This window comes from Aptenodytes forsteri, unplaced genomic scaffold (genome assembly GCF_000699145.1).
Source record: "Aptenodytes forsteri isolate BGI_AS27 unplaced genomic scaffold, ASM69914v1 Scaffold51, whole genome shotgun sequence".
NCBI classification, from domain to species: Eukaryota; Metazoa; Chordata; class Aves; order Sphenisciformes; family Spheniscidae; genus Aptenodytes; species Aptenodytes forsteri.
This window is the reverse complement of record NW_008795495.1, coordinates 4,638,568-4,658,423: the sequence shown is the minus strand read 5'-3', so window position 1 is coordinate 4,658,423 and position 19,856 is coordinate 4,638,568. Positions and strand designations below refer to the sequence as shown.

General features: G+C 43.2%; 2 protein-coding genes across 2 annotated transcripts in view; one reads left to right on the top strand and one right to left on the bottom strand.

Annotated features, from left to right (window-relative positions):
- Nucleotides 1-5,251, top strand: part of LOC103900950 (ES1 protein homolog, mitochondrial) — a 13,297-nt gene extending 8,046 nt beyond the window's left edge. The window contains exons 3-6 of the mRNA XM_009281746.1: nucleotides 535-679; nucleotides 1,394-1,565; nucleotides 3,447-3,651; nucleotides 4,958-5,251. Coding sequence (XP_009280021.1) covers nucleotides 535-679; nucleotides 1,394-1,565; nucleotides 3,447-3,651; nucleotides 4,958-5,150 — 715 coding nt within the window. The 3' untranslated portion in view covers nucleotides 5,151-5,251. The remainder of the gene's footprint in view (nucleotides 1-534; nucleotides 680-1,393; nucleotides 1,566-3,446; nucleotides 3,652-4,957) is intronic.
- Nucleotides 5,252-6,839: 1,588 nt separating this feature from the next.
- ACOD1 (aconitate decarboxylase 1) lies at nucleotides 6,840-13,769 on the bottom strand. The gene is made up of 5 exons (XM_009281728.2): nucleotides 13,707-13,769; nucleotides 12,173-12,334; nucleotides 10,963-11,052; nucleotides 8,755-8,960; nucleotides 6,840-7,874 (listed from the first exon to the last, which is right to left on the bottom strand). Exons 1-5 carry the CDS (start codon nucleotides 13,716-13,718, stop codon nucleotides 6,920-6,922), a joined length of 1,425 nt encoding a protein of 474 aa, XP_009280003.1. The 5' UTR covers nucleotides 13,719-13,769; the 3' UTR covers nucleotides 6,840-6,919.
- Between the last annotated feature and the right edge of the window lie 6,087 nt (nucleotides 13,770-19,856).

Genomic DNA, 19,856 nt, shown 5'->3' with positions numbered 1-19,856 from the left:
GAGAGGCTCCCGGGGGGGGGCGGAGGTATGCCTGCCCCGTCTCCTTGCGCCCCTCGGCAGCCGAGGGACCTCTGCCTTGGCCTTCCCCCCCCGCCAAGCCCCGTGCCGGGGCCCGGGGCGGGCCATCATGTGGCTCCCGCTGTTTGTGGGATCGGAGCCCCTCCCGCTTCACGATGGTCTTTTCCCCGCCCCTGCACACCACAAAGCCTGTTCAACCATAATCTCTCTCCTTATCTTGCCCCCTCCCTTTTCTTTATTCATCCCCCTCCCCAAAGACGTGAACGCCCCCCCCCGACAGGAGCAGCGGCCGCACGCAGGCGGCTGAGCCCGGGAGTGAGGAGTGGCAGGAGGGCCTTGTCCTGCTCCTCTGTCCCCGGAGGGAGGCTGAGGCTGGAGGCTGCAAGGAGCTGAAGGCTGGAGGCTTCAAGGAGCTGAAGATGGGGCCCGGTTACAATTCTTGATCTGCCTTCCGATCGCTTTTGCGGAAGTCGGGCGCTCGCCCTCTCTCGGGTTCACCTGCTTGTTCTCTGCTAGCTGTTTCTGGGCTTTGTCGGTAACTGGGAGTCGTCGGAGAAGCCTGGACCAGGATGCGGTGGCGTGCTTTAGTCCCGTCTGTGGCTTCGGACGGCGGAAGGTGGTCACTTTCTGTCTGCGTGTAGCCGCGCTCAGGTGTCTGATGGTAACAACAGCACGCCCATATTTAGAACAAAATTGTCCTCTCTAAAATTAGCTGAAGTGGCAAGCGCTGAGAAGTCTGCAAAGCAAGCATCAGAACAGATGTGTGAAAACAGCCCCTTGCAGTACACCTTTCACAGAACTTTACATTTTTGAAGCATCTTTCCCCTTTTGTGCCTAACCAAAATACGTTCTTCCATGTTTTGTTTTTCCTTCCTGCTACCAGTCTTTTAGGAAAGTGAGTCATTCTAATGTCTGCACTGGAAATGCTTGCAAAGTTTGCATCTTTCTCTTTCAAACTTTTTTTGCAAAATTCTTAGCACTCTGATCCCGTAACAGTTAAGAGCAGCCTTTCTGCAGACTCAGCTGTGTGTCCAGTCAGGCCGCTGGTATAAATTGTGGTGCTCTGTTTGTCCTTGGGGTTATCTGCAGAGGGAAGGCAGGCCCTGGCAAGATCAGTAAGCTTAATGTTGGCGTAAGAATGGACTCTTGTCAAAAAGCTGCAGGAATAGGATGGGGAGGATGGATGGGTTTACCCATCCTGATATGTCACCTGTCGCTTTAGATATTTAATACAATAGATCCATCCTGTGGAGTCCACTTCTCTTGGGTAAGAGACATCAGGAACAAAACCTGTTTTCATTAAATGATCTTTATCGTGACTGATATGTATGAGTTCTGTTTACGTTCACAAAATTGCTTCATCTCTATATTCTAGGTGAAGATATTTGCCCCCAGTATTGAGCAAAGGGATGTAGTCAATCACCTAAAAGGAAGTCCAACAGAAGAGAAGAGAAACGTGTTAGTTGAAAGTGCCAGATTGGCCAGAGGAAACATTCAGGATTTGGCTGAACTGAAAGCTAGTGAATTCGATGCAGTCATTTTCCCTGGTAAATGCTTTTAAAAGAAAATAATTAGTGGTTTTTCAATTGCAAATAACTGCTTTGCCTCCGCTACTTTTTTATTTTTAAATACATTTAGAGACTAAATTATACTCTTGAATTTGAGAGGTATATGGGTTTTTTTCTTTTTTACTTACCTATTTTCTTTTGAGGATGAGAAAATGTTTTAGCGAGCTCTCATGGGCTTACAAGTCATCTCAGTTTATTTATTAATTTATAGTTCATTAATTTAAAATGCCAGTGTTCTTTTGGTGTTAGGTCATACATCGCACCATTCCTTCTTTTTAAAGATTGTGAAAACTTTAATACCTACTTGTGGACAGGAACACTGACCGGGTTAGAAAAGTAAGGCCAGAACTTGACGTTATATGGAAATGCCTTATTTTTAGGGCCTCTTAAATTGTTGGCAGAATAGTAGGTTGCCAAGTAGATTATATTCCCTGTCAGATGTGAGTACATTTTGTTTTAATTAAGTATCTGGTCTGCTGCTGATCGAGTTATACTAAATAAAAAATTATCCATAAACATAGACTGCAAAATTGCCTTTCAGACAGAGGTAATTGTAGTCACTTTAGAAATGAAGAAACCAAAGCGTCACGAGGAAATTATGACTTGCTGAAGATCACTTTCCAGAGTATTCATCATACTGTTAAATATTGCCTTCACGATTGTGCCTAAGCGTTAATTTTGAAGTCGTTACACTGTCTTCTGTTGTGAGGCCAGCAGAGGGAGTGTGTGTATAACGCAGAGAAACATACCTGCAGCACTGAAATGAGTGGGTGACATCAGGGCTGATCAGGGAGTAAACGCTAGCAAGTATTTTCCACGTTAATTTCATGCTGTTATAACCCAGGCTCAGGGGGGTTGCTGTAATAACTGTTAGAGGGAAATAAACCCTATTAAGTTTGAAAATTAAAATCTTACCTCAGAGATTGCAGATAACACTTGAAAGTGAGAGTGAAAGGAAAAATATTAAAAATGCAAAGTTTCTTGATGTTGTCTGTTGAAATACTTGTGGAAATTTCTGTTTGTTTAGTGTAGAAAAGTTGATGTTGTGCACATTCCATAAGGAATCAAATATAACGGATGGTTACACTTACTAATAACCTTCTTACTTTGATTATTCAGATGGTTATAAATCCAGCAAATGAAGGTGCTGTAAAATATGATCTGCTTGTACAATTAAACGAAGATTAAATGCAAGTAAAGGATTGTTCTAACTAATTTCTAGAAAGACAAATTCAGCATTATTTTTAATAGGAAATTATGTTATCATTCACAAGTGCTACGTCTCAGAATATCATATGTTATCAATTCCTTTTTATGTAATATCCATTTTGTTGTTATTGTGTTAACCTTTATTTTTTTAAGTCCAAAAAGAATTCTAGGTGGGGAAGAAGCTCTCTTGTAATTGTTTAAGTATTGAACTAAAACTTGAGAGTGAAATTACTGTAGAGGGTCAAACCACTGTTTGCATTACTCTCGTGAACTGCACTTTCTACCTTTAACTATCATTGGCCTTTCTTCTAATCCCGCCCTTGCTTATCAAGGGGTGCATATCAGATGGTGCAGCTTTTCCAGTCACTAGCAAATGAATGTGAGGTTTCCTATTTCTCTATTTGTTACTCATTGAAGCAAGATTAAGCTTTGTGGCCTACGTAACGTGGTATAAAAAAATTTGCAGTTAAACTTTAACATTATAAACCCATCACGTTTCATGTGCTGAAAGCTTTCAGTATAGTAACTTAACAGTCCTACGTATGCCATGATTATATTGTAAAAAAGGAGAACTTCTTTCTGGTATTGAATTTAATGGCTTTTAGCAGTGTCTTATATTTGAGCTTTTGTTTTTTTGGGTTTTTTTTTTAGGTGGTTTTGGTGTAGCAAAGAACCTGTGTTCCTGGGCTGTAGACGGCAAGAACTGCACTGTCAATGAGCACGTGAGGTCCACACTCCAAGCTTTCCACAGTGCTAAAAAGCCCATTGGTTTGTGCTGTATATCGCCAGTCCTGGCAGCGAAAGTCTTTCCTGGTTGTGAGGTCACGGTCGGCCAAGATAAAAACGTAGATGGGAGGTAAGAAGGAAATGGATGGAGATAATTTACATGGGAATTAGGATTAGGAAATGGACAGTCTATTGTGCAAAAGTCTGAGGTCTCTGGTGCCAGTAACTTTTGGGTGACTTACTAGTGACGTTTTTCACTTATTTCAAATTTTCACTTGCACGGTAATAGCAGGCACGGAACTCTCAGGGCAGACAGACTGAACCTGTGAGGTCAGGTGATTTGTGCGCTACAGCGTTGGAACTATTTATCCCTAAATTCAGAAATACATTGGTCTGTGATATGTTCTATGATATCAACATCCACAGACACATTACAATTAACCACATGAAAACTCTAGCTAGTCTTATCTCCTGCCTAAGCTGTCACTCTGAGCCACCGAAGGTAACACAGGTTCCTGCCCTGGCTTTATTGTGCTGCGTGAGTGCTAATGAGTCACTGGATGTAGCATCCATCAGTCCTAAAAGTGACAGAACAAAGAGACTTCTACAGAATCCTGCCTCTGCAAACACGCAGGTGACCAAGGATATGAAGTTATTTTCTCGTGTTACATTCATGGTAATTGAGTGATAGATCTTACCTCATATTAAGTGAGATACAGAATTTGCTTGGCCATGATTCATGTTGCAAATGTGCAAATGAAGAACAGGCATCTGGCCAGCTGGCCTTCAGAAATTTGGTACCCTGTGGTAATTTGAGTGGCCGTTTAAATTGCATCTGTGGGGTTTTGTCTGTTCAGAGATTTTTAATAAAGTTTTTCTGGTGGTAGTGGTTTTGGGCCAGTTTAGGGGAGGCAGAAGTCAGTGCTGCTTCAAGGACTGTCAACTCCCAATAAAACTTCTGAATGGAATTTCCTATCATCAGCAGCAGTAGTGAGGGATTGCTTCCACCCCCCTGTTCCTGCCTTATCCTCAGGAAAAAAAAAATTTGCAGAATCCCAGTGGAAGACCTTATATGGAGGTGTTGGAAAAGGTCTAATGTGTCTGCAAGTTCAGCTGGCATCTCTCAAACTTTTGAGGATCTGTTATGGCTGCACTTGGTATCATCTTGTAAACTTATTGAAAGATTGTTAAAAACAGAATCGTACCTTCTGACATATCGTGGCTCTGCGTTTCAGCTTTGTTTTCAAAGGTAGCAGATCACTTGTGTCCATAGGGGATGGGAGAACCTCACAGTGGCAGTCTGTTTGACTCCCTTGTCATCATCATCGGCTAAAGAGTCACTTAAATATTCTTGTAGTTCTCTCGTTCAAGCTATGCTGGCAGAACTTTATGGCTGTATCATCTCTTTATGTTAATTACAGTCTTTTTATTTACAGATTTCCTGATGCTGAAACGGCATCTGCTATAGCAGAGCTTGGATGTAAGCACATTTGCAAAAATGTAAATGAATCCCATGTGGATAAAGCCAATAAAATAGTTACTACCTGTGCTTTCATGTGCAAGGCTCCTCTGCATGAAATCTTTGATGGAATTGGAACAATGGTACAAGAAGTCCTGAAACTTGCCTGACTGGAAGCATGCAGACTTCTGCAAGGAAATCAGTTTAGCTAAGCATGAGCATTTAGTTTCCTTTGATTGTAGTAATAAAATAATGCAACTATTAACCTTCACAGTTCTTGTTTTGTTGTTTTTTTTTTTTTTAATCTGTAATACATCAAATGGTTATTGCTAAGTTTATCCTATTTATTTCTCTTTTAAAATAGAAAGCATGTGTTGAAGGTTGTTGTGGTGATGGTGGGGGGGCGGGGTTCCCTTTTTTTTTCTCATTAATCTGAATGTGTTCAGTCTTGATAAGATAATGTAGGAACCCTCCTTGTCCAACGGGGTTTTATCACATCACCAATGATTATCAGTAATTCACATTTGGTGTTACCCAGCTATAATTACAGATGAAATAGCTGTAAATGAGTCTGTATAGCTTCAGCATAGGTGAGTAATTCAATTCTACTTCTTAATAAGAAGGGAAAAAGAAACGAATGTGGTTATTTGGGTTTTTTTTTTCTTCCCTTGCATGTCTTTAAGCAAGTATAACTAATGGACTTCTGAAATTTTTGCAGAGCCCCCTAGATAAACCGACTTTATAAACCAAGAGTCAGAGGCTTAAGTACAAATGAATACATTGTATGTGGAAAACACACAAGTTTTGCTCTAACAAATGAAATAATTTGAGGTTTAGTTGGTAAAATGAATTAGCTTTATTTTGTGATTTTTTTGCACACATAGTTTAGTGCCCTAAGGAAGGTACATTTTATATATGTTAGAACACGTGCTTTGATCTTACAAATGTAAACAAAGATCGTCAGCCTTTCTTAGAAGCACAGTCTGGCAAGGCTTTGTACTGAAGGAACTAAAAATTCCCAGAATTCATTATCAAGGTAAGTTGATTGTCACTGTGGACACTTAATTGTCTCAGTGTAAGAAGTGTTCTGATGCTCACAGGTCTCTCGTCAGTCACGACGAGTGTACTGTAGCCCATGCTTTGCAGTGCCCGAAGTAATCTAAACGTGTCATCGCTAATTAGTGCTAATCATGTCTTGTTGAGCGAGCGCCTTGTAGCTGGAGCGGGAATACAGCAGGAACAAACCTGTACCACAGTGCAGCCAAAAGGTGGAACTGGGAAATAACACTTTTATGACACGGAGTGTTGAGTTGTCCCTCTTGCTCAGCAGCTGGTACGATCAGGAAGGGCACTAACTTTTACCTCATCAGTGCAAGACCAATCGTTACAGCGAAGCCTGGCGTGTTGCAGAGTGTCAAGTGCTACTACTCTGTATGTGTGCCGTGTTTATTTTAGCACAAACGTCAAAGCTCAGATGTAACAGGTGGCCTCTTCAAGGAGGCTTTAGAGCTAAATCTACAGAAATAAATATATAAAGGCTTTTATTCTCTGTCCTTCTCACAGTGATGTTTCTCACGGACACAGCATTTCCACACTCCTCCAAAATTTGGGTTTCCTGTATGGAGTTATTTAGCAGAAGCAGAACATACAGACATTTTTGGCAGGGAAATTTTTGTGTCGCACGCAAGCAGTGCTCTGCCCCTAGAGGTATAAAGATAATTGGAAGTCAACTGTGCCAGCAGAGGATCTTACGTTCAGCCTGACTGAGCTGTGCCCATAATCGCTAAATTATTTACTTAGTCAAAAAACACAATATTGGACTGAGCATGGCTCTTCTGTTACAGGAGTCCTATTTAAAAGTGCTTGAGTCACTAAATAAGAGTTTGTCCTGAATTCTGTGTTTGCTTTGTGAACAGCGTCTAGCTGTTGGTTGGAACATTCAAAGGAAGCGCAGCTTCTCCGAAAGCGCTCTAGCTGACTGTCCTGACAAAAATGTACTTAATACAGAACAGTCCTCTACTTTTTCCAGATTGTACACTGTCTCTATAATGCCTTCTGTGGCTTCTGCAGGCAGGACGCTGGAGGCATTGGATTGAAACTTTTTCTCCAAGTCCTCCTTTTTCAGAGGTTTCCTCCAGTGGCCATAGAATGTATCACAGCGGTCGCTGATCGTGTTGCCGTCCCGAAGTATGACACTGACTTCGCAGTAAAGACTCTCAAAGCTAGGTGTGTTATCAGGAGGGTGCTCCAGCTGTGTTTTGCAGAGGAGCTCCCGCAAGGCTGGCCGGTGAACGTTCTCACTGGCAAAGGACTGGACCGACATGCTGCCATCCAGCAAAGCAGAGCATGCAACAAACTGGAAGGAGTGTCGAGCTTCATGCTCTGAGGTTGGGCTGTGTCTGTTCACATATTTGACCTCTGGGACTTTGAGAATGACTTTCTCAATTTTATCAAGGGGGAGCAAGTTGTCACTGCTCTCCACAAGCTTCCTCCTAACAGAGGATGCTGCATCAGCCACCCAGTGCGTTCCAAGATGAGCAGGAAAGCGTTTGATGGCCACATCTTGCTGGTCCAACAGCCAGGGATAGGACTGCAAGGTTGGCAGAGCCTGTGGGTTGTAATCTGTATAAAAGGCACCTATCCCCGACTCCATGTCCAAGATCTGTTTGTTTCCTTGAAGGCCCTGTGATGCTAAGCAAGCTGCTTCCAGTCCATGCTTGGCAGCATTGCCAACATGGAGGGGCTTTGTTTGGGTTGCTGCGTTAGCCAGTGGGGCACCTGCATAGGAGGCAGCAATAGCCAAGGCGTTTTTACATTTCAGCTGGTCAAGAGCTAGCAGTTTAGCACAAGCTGCTGCACTCCCCATTGTACCAACCACAGTCGGTGGGTGAAACCTGAGAAAACAAAATCTCTTCATTACCATATTTCAAAAAGTCACCTGAATTCACTATATACACAAGCTCCAATTTCCTTTCACTGCTGTGGAAAACGGATTGGGCCATAAAGAAACATACATTCAGAATCCATGTGCGGTCCTAACGGAAAAGGTTGTCGCTTTTCCCCAGGAACAAGTTAAACTGGAATAGTACCACTTACAATAGGTGCTCCCCAGAAAGCAATTGAAATATTAGAACTGCTCATAGTTCAAGGCATACTGAACAGAATAATGGCAAAAGTGTCACAGTTTATAGTCATCTATAAATTATCTGTAAATAATTTATAGTCATCTATAAATTTTACATATTGGGGGAAGCAAATTTTGTTATTCTGAACCAGTTTTGCAAAATCGGTAGAAGGAACACACAGAAAATAGCAGGAGGACATTTAGTCCATCCCACACTTCAAGGCTTTCCCCTAATCACACCCCGTCTTCTTGGGCTCTGCTCTGAGCCCAGCACTGGTGACTCCTTTCTGCTGAGAGCAAGCCACTGTTTCCAAGTGAGGCATGATCGTATGTATTCATGGAAGCCTGAGACCTCTGCTGTTAAACGTTGTCCTTTTGCTGCTGTTTTTAATAAATAGGGAGATAATCACCTCCTTCTTGTAAACTAATCAATGCTCTCAAAAAGACATCTATTAGCTAAGCCGTAAGGAGTCATGTAAGTGTATTTATGTTTGAGATGAACCTTTCCTAAATTTCCAGACAAACAACATCATACATAGAAAATATGATTAACTGTGCCATTTGTATTTTAACTGGCATTTAAATAAGTATATTAACACTGAGAAAAAAACCCTTCCACTCAACTTTCTACTTGAAGCATTTCTATTTACCTCTTTGGAATATTCCTGGCTTCGCTGGAGAAGCGCAGCAGCCTGCCTTGCACTTCGATTCCCACATTGAAAGCTAAAAGCAGATTGAGACCTGAGATTTTTTTCTTCTGAGGAAAGGCCTCCGAGAGTGCAATCACGGCAGGGAGCACAGCCCCGGATGGGTGTGTGGCTGGATGCCACGTGTCGTCAAAATCCATTGAGTGCACCTAATGGAAAGAGAAGCCTTGGCTTATCATCAGAAATAAACTCTGACTAGGCAAAATTGGCTCAGTCAAATGAAACTACTGTAACTGGTATAAAAAAGGACTGAAGAACTAGATTTTCTTTAGAAAGCAGAACTTCAAAAGTCTTTCTTTTAAGACCTTTACTCCCAACATGGCTCAGTGAGAAGTGGCAATGCAATAAAAATCTGGCCTCAAAGGAGTATAATTCTAACTCAAGTTGCACCAGTCTAGAACCAGTATGACAATGAATCGTCTTTCCTACAATAGGCTTTTGCTGCTTTAATTAGATTGGTATAATTAAAGCAGCAGTTCTAGGTCCACCATGTGAATGGTGAATTTTCACTTCCTCCAAAACAGTATATAGACCTAATGAAATTACTTCTCCTGTGCTGCAACTGATGCTGCCGCTAGGGCTCACACCATTAAAGCTGTAGCAGTTGAATCTGTAGTGCTAACTGAAAGTTGTATCAGAACAACTTCTCTAGTGCAACCGTCCACAGGCGACAGGCACAAGCCTGCAAATGTACATGAGGCTTTAGCCTGAATTTTCAGCACGTCGAAACAAGACCTGTCACACGAGGAACCAGACTCCCTGGGGCTGCTGGGAGTAGGAGCAAACTACAGTCTTAAAACTGGGACGAGCTGCGTAGCCCTTGAGAGTATCCAGAGATGCGCCTCCTCTTTCCCATGCCCAGAGCCCAGCTGCTCAGGAAGATTTTGGGCATTGCCAGCATGGCATACGGCTGCTGTTCTGGTAGCAGAGTGCTCCCAGCAGTGCACTCAGTGTTTGCAATGTACTGCTTGTCAGAACCACCCCCCAAAGTTTTGAGAAGCTCCAAGGAATTGAGAGCATCAGGGACAGCATTTTTAATAACATAATAATGCCTCAAAGGCTGAGCTTTCACACCTATTCACCCACATCTTACTTGAGAGCAAACTGGGAAGGTGGTCAGGCTCCCCAGCACTCAGGTCTTGACCCATAGTACTGGGAATACACACTTCGGAGGACTGCGTTCCTGAACAGATAGAAGAAGACCCAGTCCCTGCCTTGAAGAACTTTGACACCAGCTGGGAAGATGCCCTGCAGTGCAGGATAAGGACAGTTGTGCCCAATACCTGATAAGCTGCGTTCCTGGTGTCTTCAGCAAGCGCCTAGAATTGACTTGTGACCGAGATGTAAACTGAAATGATCATACACATGCTAACAGCCAGGTTTGAATATCACACGGGCTACAAGGAGCTGAGAGGTACCAGATCTCATTTCCAAGGTAATTTTCTCTACGTTGGAAATGAGGTGTCAAATTGGACCTCTGATTTTGTTGTCACACTAATTTAGATAGGCTTAATATTATCATTTCCTTGGTGGGTCACCTTCCCTAGTTTTGCATAATTGCCAAATTTGTCTACTCCACCTCTGGCGCATCTTTCGATTTCAAATGGTTTCAGCCTAAATCTGAATTTAGACAAATGTCTGAGGAGTCAGCTACTGCTTTACTGACAAAGTATGTGTTCAAAATATATAATTGGCTTTTGCAAACTGCATGACTGAAGATTAAATTGCCTTGTGATATTATATGTGTGTATGTATATGTGCATCTGTGTATTTGTGTTTTTCTGTAACTATACTCTGCCAGTTGGGTGAAATTTGGATCCTGGTGAAATCAGTGAGAGCTGGAGTACGTCTCTGTAATGCGGCTGTAGCAAGGTTGTAACAAGCTGTAGAGTTCTGACCTTTGAAAACAGCCCCAAGTCCCACATTAAAGGTAAGGGATGCTGTTGAGTTGGATCAGATATATTATACACTAAGCCCGGTCTTATTGGAAGAAAGTTGATGCACATTAGGAGAACAGTCTAGGAAAAATTTGTAGCAGGCTTCAGGCACAAGAATAAAGTAAACTAAGATTTTAGGAGCATTCTGTTCTCTCTAGAGTGAGAACGGTATCAATTAGTGTGATTTAAGAGCAAATAAAAGAGCATCCCTTACAGCCACTCCATTCACAAAAGCTGCATACAGAGGCGGCAGTCGGAAATCCAAGTGGCCCCAAATGGTACTGGATATATCTGAGCTGTAGATCTGAAACAAATTGACATCAATTAATTCAAAGTCCTGAACCCAAGGATAAATGTGCGCCATATCTCTGATGTAACTGAGATCAGACCATACCCTCTTGGGACCCAACTGTTCCCTTTCATGAGAAAAATATTGTTCTATCAGAAAGTATGAAAAGAAACTCGGTTTCCTGTTGGCTTACGTCAAGGGCTCTTTCCATCCAAACAGACCTCAGGGGGCAGACCAACACCATCCACCTGGCCATTCAGTACCTTCACACCTCTGCACACTGACATCCCTTCTCACCGCCCATTGGCAGTTCCCTCAGGACTGTCATCATCTTGTTGGGGAAGATCTCCAGTTAAAGGTTCTGATTTTCTATGTTTTAGTAGGCCCTGAGTAAATGATATATGGCCTCCTGATGCTGGTATCCCCATGCTGTAAAGGGCTCTGCTCTTTTCCTTTTTCTGTGCAGATCGTTCAGCCAACGAAGAGATCTTTATGGAATTACATAAAAGGGCATAAGCTACCACAGTTTGGGAAGGGGGGATCTCTGTACAAAGAGACGTATTGGCACACAGAGCACTGAAGCCTGAGTCAAACTAAACAGGTCTGACCGATAAAACAGTGGGCTAAACCCCTCCTCATTGATGCGCTCCTGTGTTGGGAAGGCTTCTCGTCAAGGTCAAATACTCCTCTAGTTTAAGGAAAACACGACTGGAGGAGAAACATGACCAATGTACCTCAGACAACAATTATGTTTTATGGACTGGAAGTAACCCACTACTAACTCTCCGTCCCTTTAACAGTCCCTTATTTTTGAAAGTCTGGTGATAAGTGATGTTTGCTTTGCTGATGTTTTTAATAAAATTTCATAGGTGAAAGAAAGGAAGGGATTCTTAATTAACTGTGTTTGCAGTGGGGGGTCTTAGCATACAGTCTGTTACACAGACTTTTGCCCATCCAGAGTTAAAAGTAACTCGAGCAATGAATTTTCTCTGTCTCCAGTGGGAAGAACACTGTCTCTCTCTTTCCATCCCCAAAAGAATTTCACCATGACAAAGTTTCCCCTTACAGCCCAAATTTTCCCGTGCTTTTCTTAAAGCTAAACCTTAGGGTATGCTATGAATGCCAGACACCTTACCTTGCTGTACTGTGTCACTTTGTGGCAGACCTCAGTGCTGGTACCCAGAAGCCCCACTCCAAGAGTATCCAGAATCATTCGCTTGCTTCTCTGAATGACTTGGTCTGTCAAGTGGTTTGCATTCAAACCATGAATCACACTGGCAAAATTTCCCGTAATTGTCTGGGAGGGGAAAAAAAAAAAAAAAGAAGAAGTAGATATTTCTCATCATTTAAAGAAAACATTTTTTTTTTTCTTTCTTCTTTTTTTTTCGCTTTCCGTTTTGGGCTACTGCTTAGCATGCTGGCCATTTCTGTTGCCCTGCCCTGCTTACATGAATTGCATCAGCAAAACTAAGGTTTGAATTCTTCCTCTTTTTATTCCCAGAAATGCCACAGTGTTCTTTATATTTTATTTTTACTTTCATCAGTGTCCTTGTCTGTTCTGTATTTCTGGTGCTTCCTCCCTGACTTGAGTCCTTGAGGGTAAGCACTGCAGGTGATGTAACTTTGCAAGACATCTGTATCTATATCTATACACACACATATATAAAACAAATAGAAGCAAAAACCATCTGGCTTTCCATAGCACCTTCTTATTGCTACTGAAATCAGTGGGAAAGTGACATTTCAATCCAGTGCAGCCACTACCACACAAGGAGGCAAGATTTAATCTCCCTGAGTAGCAGAATTACCATCCCAAGTGTTGCTGAGCTTGGAGCTCAGTGGGAAATGGGACTTGGCAGCCCTACCTTGCACCCGCCACTCCTGGCTCCCAGCTCCCGTTGAGTTCACGCCCAGCTGGAATCCCAGCTTTTCTCCAAGAAAAGATTTCACCTCTTTGAAAAGCAGTGGCTCCTTGTTCCTGGCTCCTGCTGATCTGGGAATTATATTTCTAATTTTTTTTTTTTTTTTGCTTTCCCATTGACCATTGACCCATTATGCAAACTCAGCCTGCTTCTTCTCCACTGGAGCTGTTAGCTGCTGTTAATATCTCTAGTAGAAACTAATCTAGAACTTCCCTTCTCCAACTATTAGAAATTTCTCTCTGTAGAGGCATATATTATTTACAACCAGTCTATAAACACATTTGCTTTTTTTATATTGGCATTACTGAATATAGCTCTTCTCTCTCTTTGGAAATTGTCTCCTTTCATTTCCCCTCATCCTTCCCCTTCCTCTACTCCCCTGCACATATCCATACAGAGTGACGATATTTCCTTGTGGCCTTCATTTCGCTAAGTTAAATAAACTGTGCTGCTCTCTCCTTTATAATACAGGTTCACGCCTACTATGCTAGTAGCTTTTCATTGCGTTGTTCCAATTGGATTTCTCTTTTCTGGCAATGGTGACCGGAATTGTACCCATAATTTCAGGTAAGTTCTCACTCGGCTTTGTACTAAAGCATTAAGACTATCTTGAGGTACACAAGTCATTTAAAGCAGGTGAACCACATATTCCATAGTGTGATGCACACCTACTGAAACATATAGAATGAGGATACAAAAGCTTAAACAGAAAAGTGCATCTTACAGTGCAAGGAAACAAGACAGTACCTTTGCCCACATCTTGGAGGGATGGTGTGTGGTCCCAGAGAGATGCAGCAGATGAGTAGCAGCCAGCGAGCAGGGGAAATCACTCTCTCACTATTTATATACGTATGTCTGGGGTGGGGGAAGAAATATTTGGCCTTTTTTATTGCTCATCTTGTCCTGCCCATTTCCTCCCTCATCTGGAAATGTTCCTTTTTCTTCACTTTCAACTTTCCTCTGACTAACTGTACTATAAACTACTGGTACATGTGTGATAGGACTTTGTCTGCCACATACACATCATGTGTAAACTGATACATGTGATATTTTATTACCAGATAGAAACTGATATATTCATTCGAGTGTCTTACATTTGGTAGCGTGGAGAGAAGAGATCATTGGGTGTGTCAGGCTGACCTTGGGGAACCACAGTAGGCCATAGATAGGACAGCAATCGGCCCAGCACTAGTCTACAGGGTGGCAAAGGCTGTTTTAACTTAAACAACCTGTTGTTGATTTGTTTTGTTTTTTTCTTCTTTCACTATATCTGTCTCCTCTATAATACATACAATTCAGACATGGGAAATATGTGCCATAAGAATTTCAGACCATGAGTTGATTAAGGCAGCTCTTGGCATTTAATAGTGTTTTAACAGCATGAATCACTTTGTGAGGCCATCATTTCTATTAGCAGATTTTCTGCATCTCAGGCAAGGATGTCTTCTCTGAGGAAGGAGGCACTTCTCCCACTGCCAGTTTAGGGATTTCGCTTCTGTGGGAATCCCAGACTACTACAAGGTAGTGAGTGAGAAATCCCTGCCCATCCCATCAGGAAGGGAGGAGACCCCAGAGGAGCATGAGTAGAGGCCACTGAATAATTCCGAAGTGAAAAAGTAATGTATGTCTGAAGTTTGCAAACCTCCTGGATTAGGGAACAAAGTATCAAGTCTTTTCAGAATTGCAGTCTTGCACTTCCATACTTAAGCACTGCCTAAAACTTTAGGAATCTCAGCCCTTTACTCAGCCTAGCCTCAAATAATTTTGTAAAGCCTTATCTAACTGCTGAGTGCTTCCAGGTAGAGACCACCATAGGTCTATAGGTGAAGTTAAACATTGATTTGAGTGGCTCTAACTACTACCGAAAGGTCCTGTTTCAGGCTGCATCCTCTTCCCGCCCTTGTCCCTGGACACGTAATCCTCCTCCTCCCCGCGCCAGAGCTGATGCTGAGGAGACCCCTTTCTGAGCTGGTCCAGCCTGTCTCCAGAGCCAGCTTAGGGATTCTCATCTGTCAGGCAAAACTGAGTTTCATTGCCTCAGAAATGCAAAACTAAATCTAGCAGCACAAGCAGAGGGAGAAAGAAGTAGGGCTAGCAGTATTCTGTGAAATTTTGGGAGGGCACGGGCAGGTAAAAAGAGATGGGAGGGAATCAGCTGTTCCCCAGCAAGCTCTAACCCAGACATTTGCCTATTTTGCCTGCGCCTTGAGCCAGCTCTGCTTATGGATGTCATCTTCAGGTGCCTAACGATGCTGAAAATTGCACTGGGTAACAGAGTGCCTTAAATGATAGAAGCATTAGTGTGTCTGTTCACGGATGTAGCCAAAGCGCCTGAGGCCCAGGACTCCTAAACCCCAGCCCTACAAACACATACATACTTCTGTACGGGCTCACCTGCATTATGTGCAGGCTCCATTTAAAACCTTGTCCTGTCTTTCTCTTAAATATGAGCAGCTGTTCAGCATGGCTACTAAACCTCTTCCTGCACGCATTTCTCTATGAGTATACCACAGCCTCCTCACTCATGCATGCATAATCCGCATCTACATAAAACATCCCAGCAGCATTTCCTAGTTTCTGGGTGAGGTGTGTGCTTTGGCCAAATCCGGACCCCATGGGGAGACAGAACCGGAATATGCATCAGTGCTTCTTCCTTGCCCCCTCATTTCCACGCTAAGGAAAACCTCAGGGGGAACCTGGAAGTGCTGAAGAATTACCTTTGGTGCTGATATCGGAGTTTACTAATCCAGCCCAGCTAACGGCATTGCTCACGTTGACAAGGTTGGCAACGGTTAGAAAGGTTAACAGAAGTTAATGCTATTAGACTGAAAAAAGGAAAGATTTTTTTAACTTTCTCTTTTGTTCTTTCAGCTCACTCTTCCCTCCAGAAAAATGGAAGAAAATATCTAAAACACAGAACCACAGAATCACAGAGTGGCTGAGGTTGGAAGGGACCTCCAGAGATCATCTGGTCCAACTGCCTGCCCAAGCAAGGCCACCCAGAGCAGATTGCCTAGCACTGTGTCCAGTTGGGTTTTGAACACCTCCAAGGATGGAGGCTCCACGGCCTCTCTGGGCAGCCTTTTACAGTGTTTCATCACCAAACAACTACATATTAAATAAAATATATTCAAACCCTAAGGTCAGTCCCCTTTCAGTCATCTTTTTCCTTTGCCTTTGGGCTATCATTTATAATCCCATTCTGTTTCTCATTTCCTCCTCCTCCTCAAGTGAGACTGAAATGAAATTTAAACATCTCCTTGACCCCTCTATGCTACTGGATGGCACAAAGGAGACACAACAGCCCCATAGCCAGTTAAGGGGAATTTTCCTAACATAAGAAGCAATGTGGGACCCTTTTCATTTCCCCTGACAACTCCAATGGAGGGAACAGTGAATACAGCTCAACAGCTGAAAAGTATGCAGTAACGTAATTACCGATTAATCTAATTTATTGCTCTAATGACTGCTCTAACACCGGTGGCATTGTACTGGAAAGAGCACAATCAGAATGGGGCAAAAATGGCTCATAACCCTATTTATCTCTAGAAGGCATAGTGTAGTGTCAGTCTGTAGGACTGCATCCTCAGCCTGCATCGTGCCCCAAAACAAGGCATTGTAAGCTTACGGCTTACAATGTCTTACTGCACCCCGACACTTTGAAACACCTATTACAGCAAAGCAGTGCAGAGTTCCAGCTGCCTTTAATCCCATGTCAAGACTCCAAAGTGAACTCAGATGGGAGCCAGAACTTGTGATGTGCCTTGCAATGTGATGTGTGGTCACAAGCTGCTAGCTGATCTCAGATACGTGGTCACTTCCTTCTGTAACCTTGATTGTGGGCTGGATTGTCCCATGCATTGCAACAGCAACATCAGTACTATTTAAGGACTGAACGGAGATTCTATGAGAAAGTGACTTTTTTAAAAAAGAATGAAGTGAAACTGTAAATGCACAAAATTAAATTGCTTGGGAGACCGATTTCCAAAATGTGGTCTGCAGACCTCAGAGCCAGGTGTATGCTGTAGACTGGGAGGGAAAGGAAAGCAATGTGATTATCACTGGAGGGGGAAGAGGCATCTACATAAAGTCATGTACTTCCACAGGAGCATTCGTAGGGGTCTAAACAGAAGAAGGTTGAAAATCACTGACTGAGAGTTTGGCACAGGCTGTCCACCCTGACAAAGGGAATCTGCTGCTTTCCTCTTCTTCGACACAATACGCATGGTTCAGCAATTTGGGCAGACAGTTTGTTAACTAGCGAGCACGATGGAAAGACAAAATGTGTTCATCCAAATGCCATTTGCAACATCATGCGCAGCTACAGTAATAAGCTGTGTTGATTACAGAACAAGGCTTTAGAAAACCAGTGCCCCACAGAGTCTATTTTCTCCTGCTGACATCACATTTTTAAGCTGCTTTTTTCTTTCTTTTGCCTCCAGTTATTTTAGGCTAAACTCTGCCTACACCTGCAAGCTGTATGTTTGCAACTGAAAGGAGTTTTGGCCTTAGCCTTATGCTCCTTTTGTTCTATATAAAAAATTATGACAAAATACAGAGGCCAGGCTTCCTTTTCTCCAAGCCAGCTTTTAAGATGTAACTTTGTTCATGGGCTGTCCTAAGATGAGAAAACGGGAGGCAGGTGCCAATGTGCTCTGTTTACAGAGCATCTGCTATTGCTGAGGGTCTGAAAACACCTTACAAGTGCAGGACCTGCTCCTTTTCCTTCTACTGGGGTATTTTAAGTACAGTAAAGAGGTGTGAATCTTAGAAAATGGTCTGGAATAGGTGGCTTGATCTAAATCCTGTTAACAGCCCTACAGCCATAAAGCCTGGGATCCCGTAATTCTGCACCACCACCATTACAGTCTCCTGTGCCTCTTTTTCCCCAAGCCTACCTTCCCGTGTTCACCCCAGCAGCAATTACTGAGCCAGCCAGCAATAATACACAGCAAAAGCAATAGGTGATGATTGCGACATGAAACGTATAATTCTGGAAATTTCTAGCCTATAGTAGTTCTCTTATTCACTTACTTGCACAACTAGCGACAACTGCAGTGCAATCTCGGAGAAGTTACAACACTCTTGTTTCCTTTTTTCAAATTCCTCACAGCAAATCTTGGAAGTGCCAGGCCGTATTCTGGTAGAGGTTGCTGAGTCAACACACCAGGTCTACATTACACTGTTCTCGCCTTCATTAACTAGTGGTGCTATTCCTAAAGGCAAGTCCTCGCAGTTCATTTTAAACTTGTAATGTAGACGCTGATTTGCTTACACGAGCTGTGAGACAGAGGTACCAGACATAACTGGGATAATCATGTAGGATCTTGTTCAAGACAGATTGATCATTTCAGTATAGACGTACCATGAACTCAAGCTGCTCCACTAGTAGCAAAAGCATGTTTGAAGCCAAAGAGCGTGTTGCTGAACGATTAGGCAAGCCCCTTCGACATCGTTTATGGAGTAGCGTCAAGGGGCCTGAACTACAACAATGCAAGAAGACACTGCAGGTTCATGAAATTCCCATTGACCCAGTGTAAATTTTAGATCTCACCCATACTATAGCCTTTACCTGTAATACTAGTGCCAGCATTCAGATCCTGAGAGTGCAAGGGGCCACACCATACTTGGCTGCCTCGGGTACACAGCAAGGCAGCTCAGGAGGAGGAGGTGTAGGGGAGGGTGTCATAGCCAGCCCCAGTCCCCTGTGAATCACCTCTGCATGCTGGGGTACCACCACTTCTCCCTGGGACTCCTCGCAGTCATGTTCCCAAAGCTTTTCTTCATTCCACTGCAGCTTCCTACCCTATTTGCTAAAGAAATAAGGTTACCTGGGCTAGTAGCAGGTGGCTGTAGGGTTTCTATATGGCATGACCTCCAGTCTGAATAATAACAGCAGGTGCAGGACATCACGTAGGTTTTCTGTACGTGCACAGACTTTGTCATGACTTCTCCTTGTTGACGGTTTTGGCAACCTGGGGCAGCCTGTATCACACACTGCTCTCTTAATCAAGGAGCAGTCATGATGTTTATATTAAGTGGCCAAAATGCAGCCAGATGTCATTACAGGACTTGTGCCATTTGGGGAGATGATAAAACTTGACTAGCATAAATTCAGAGTTTGATTAGTGGAAACCAAATTAGCGTGAGCGCACGTGAGGGATGTGGCAATTTTAATTAAATTACCAGCAGAACTACGGTGCTGCAAGGGAGGCATTAGTCACTGTGCTGGGCTGCTGCATCGTACACGGAAAGGTACCCAGCAAAGAGACCCTCCTGATCATTTCAGAGTGAGCCCAGATGTCAGGCCGTAACAGGCCCCAGCAAGCCTGCGGCAGCAGTCCAGTGGGGAGATGCGGATATCAAGATCTAGTATACGAAAAGCTTCAACATTAATTAAGGGATAAAAGAGCCTCTCTGCATCTAAACTATAACTCAGGGATTTTGAACCCCTAGGAAATTATCCCAGATGCCATTACAAACTTTTGTCTGCACTGGAAGGGCTAAAATAACACCTAAAGCATGTACAGCAAAACCAGAATGAATAATAAAACATTCTCCTTCAAACAGAAACAGGCTTTGGGAGGAAAATTCACCTAATTTTGTGGGAGTCCATCATTTACTTGTCAGCAGCTGCAGAAGCACTTGAGACAGGTACTGGGAGATGCTGTGTGAGTTGGCAGAATTGTTCCTCCAGCTTTCACCGCAGATGCTCGCTCTCCTCCTCTCAGCTTAGTCATAGAATCATAGAATCATAGGATCATTGAGGTTGGAAAAGACCTCTAAGATCATCGAGTCCAACCGTCGACCCAACACCACCACCCACTAAGCCATGTCCCTAAGTGCCTCATCTACTCGTCTTCTAAGTACCTCCAGGGATGGGGACTCCACCACTTC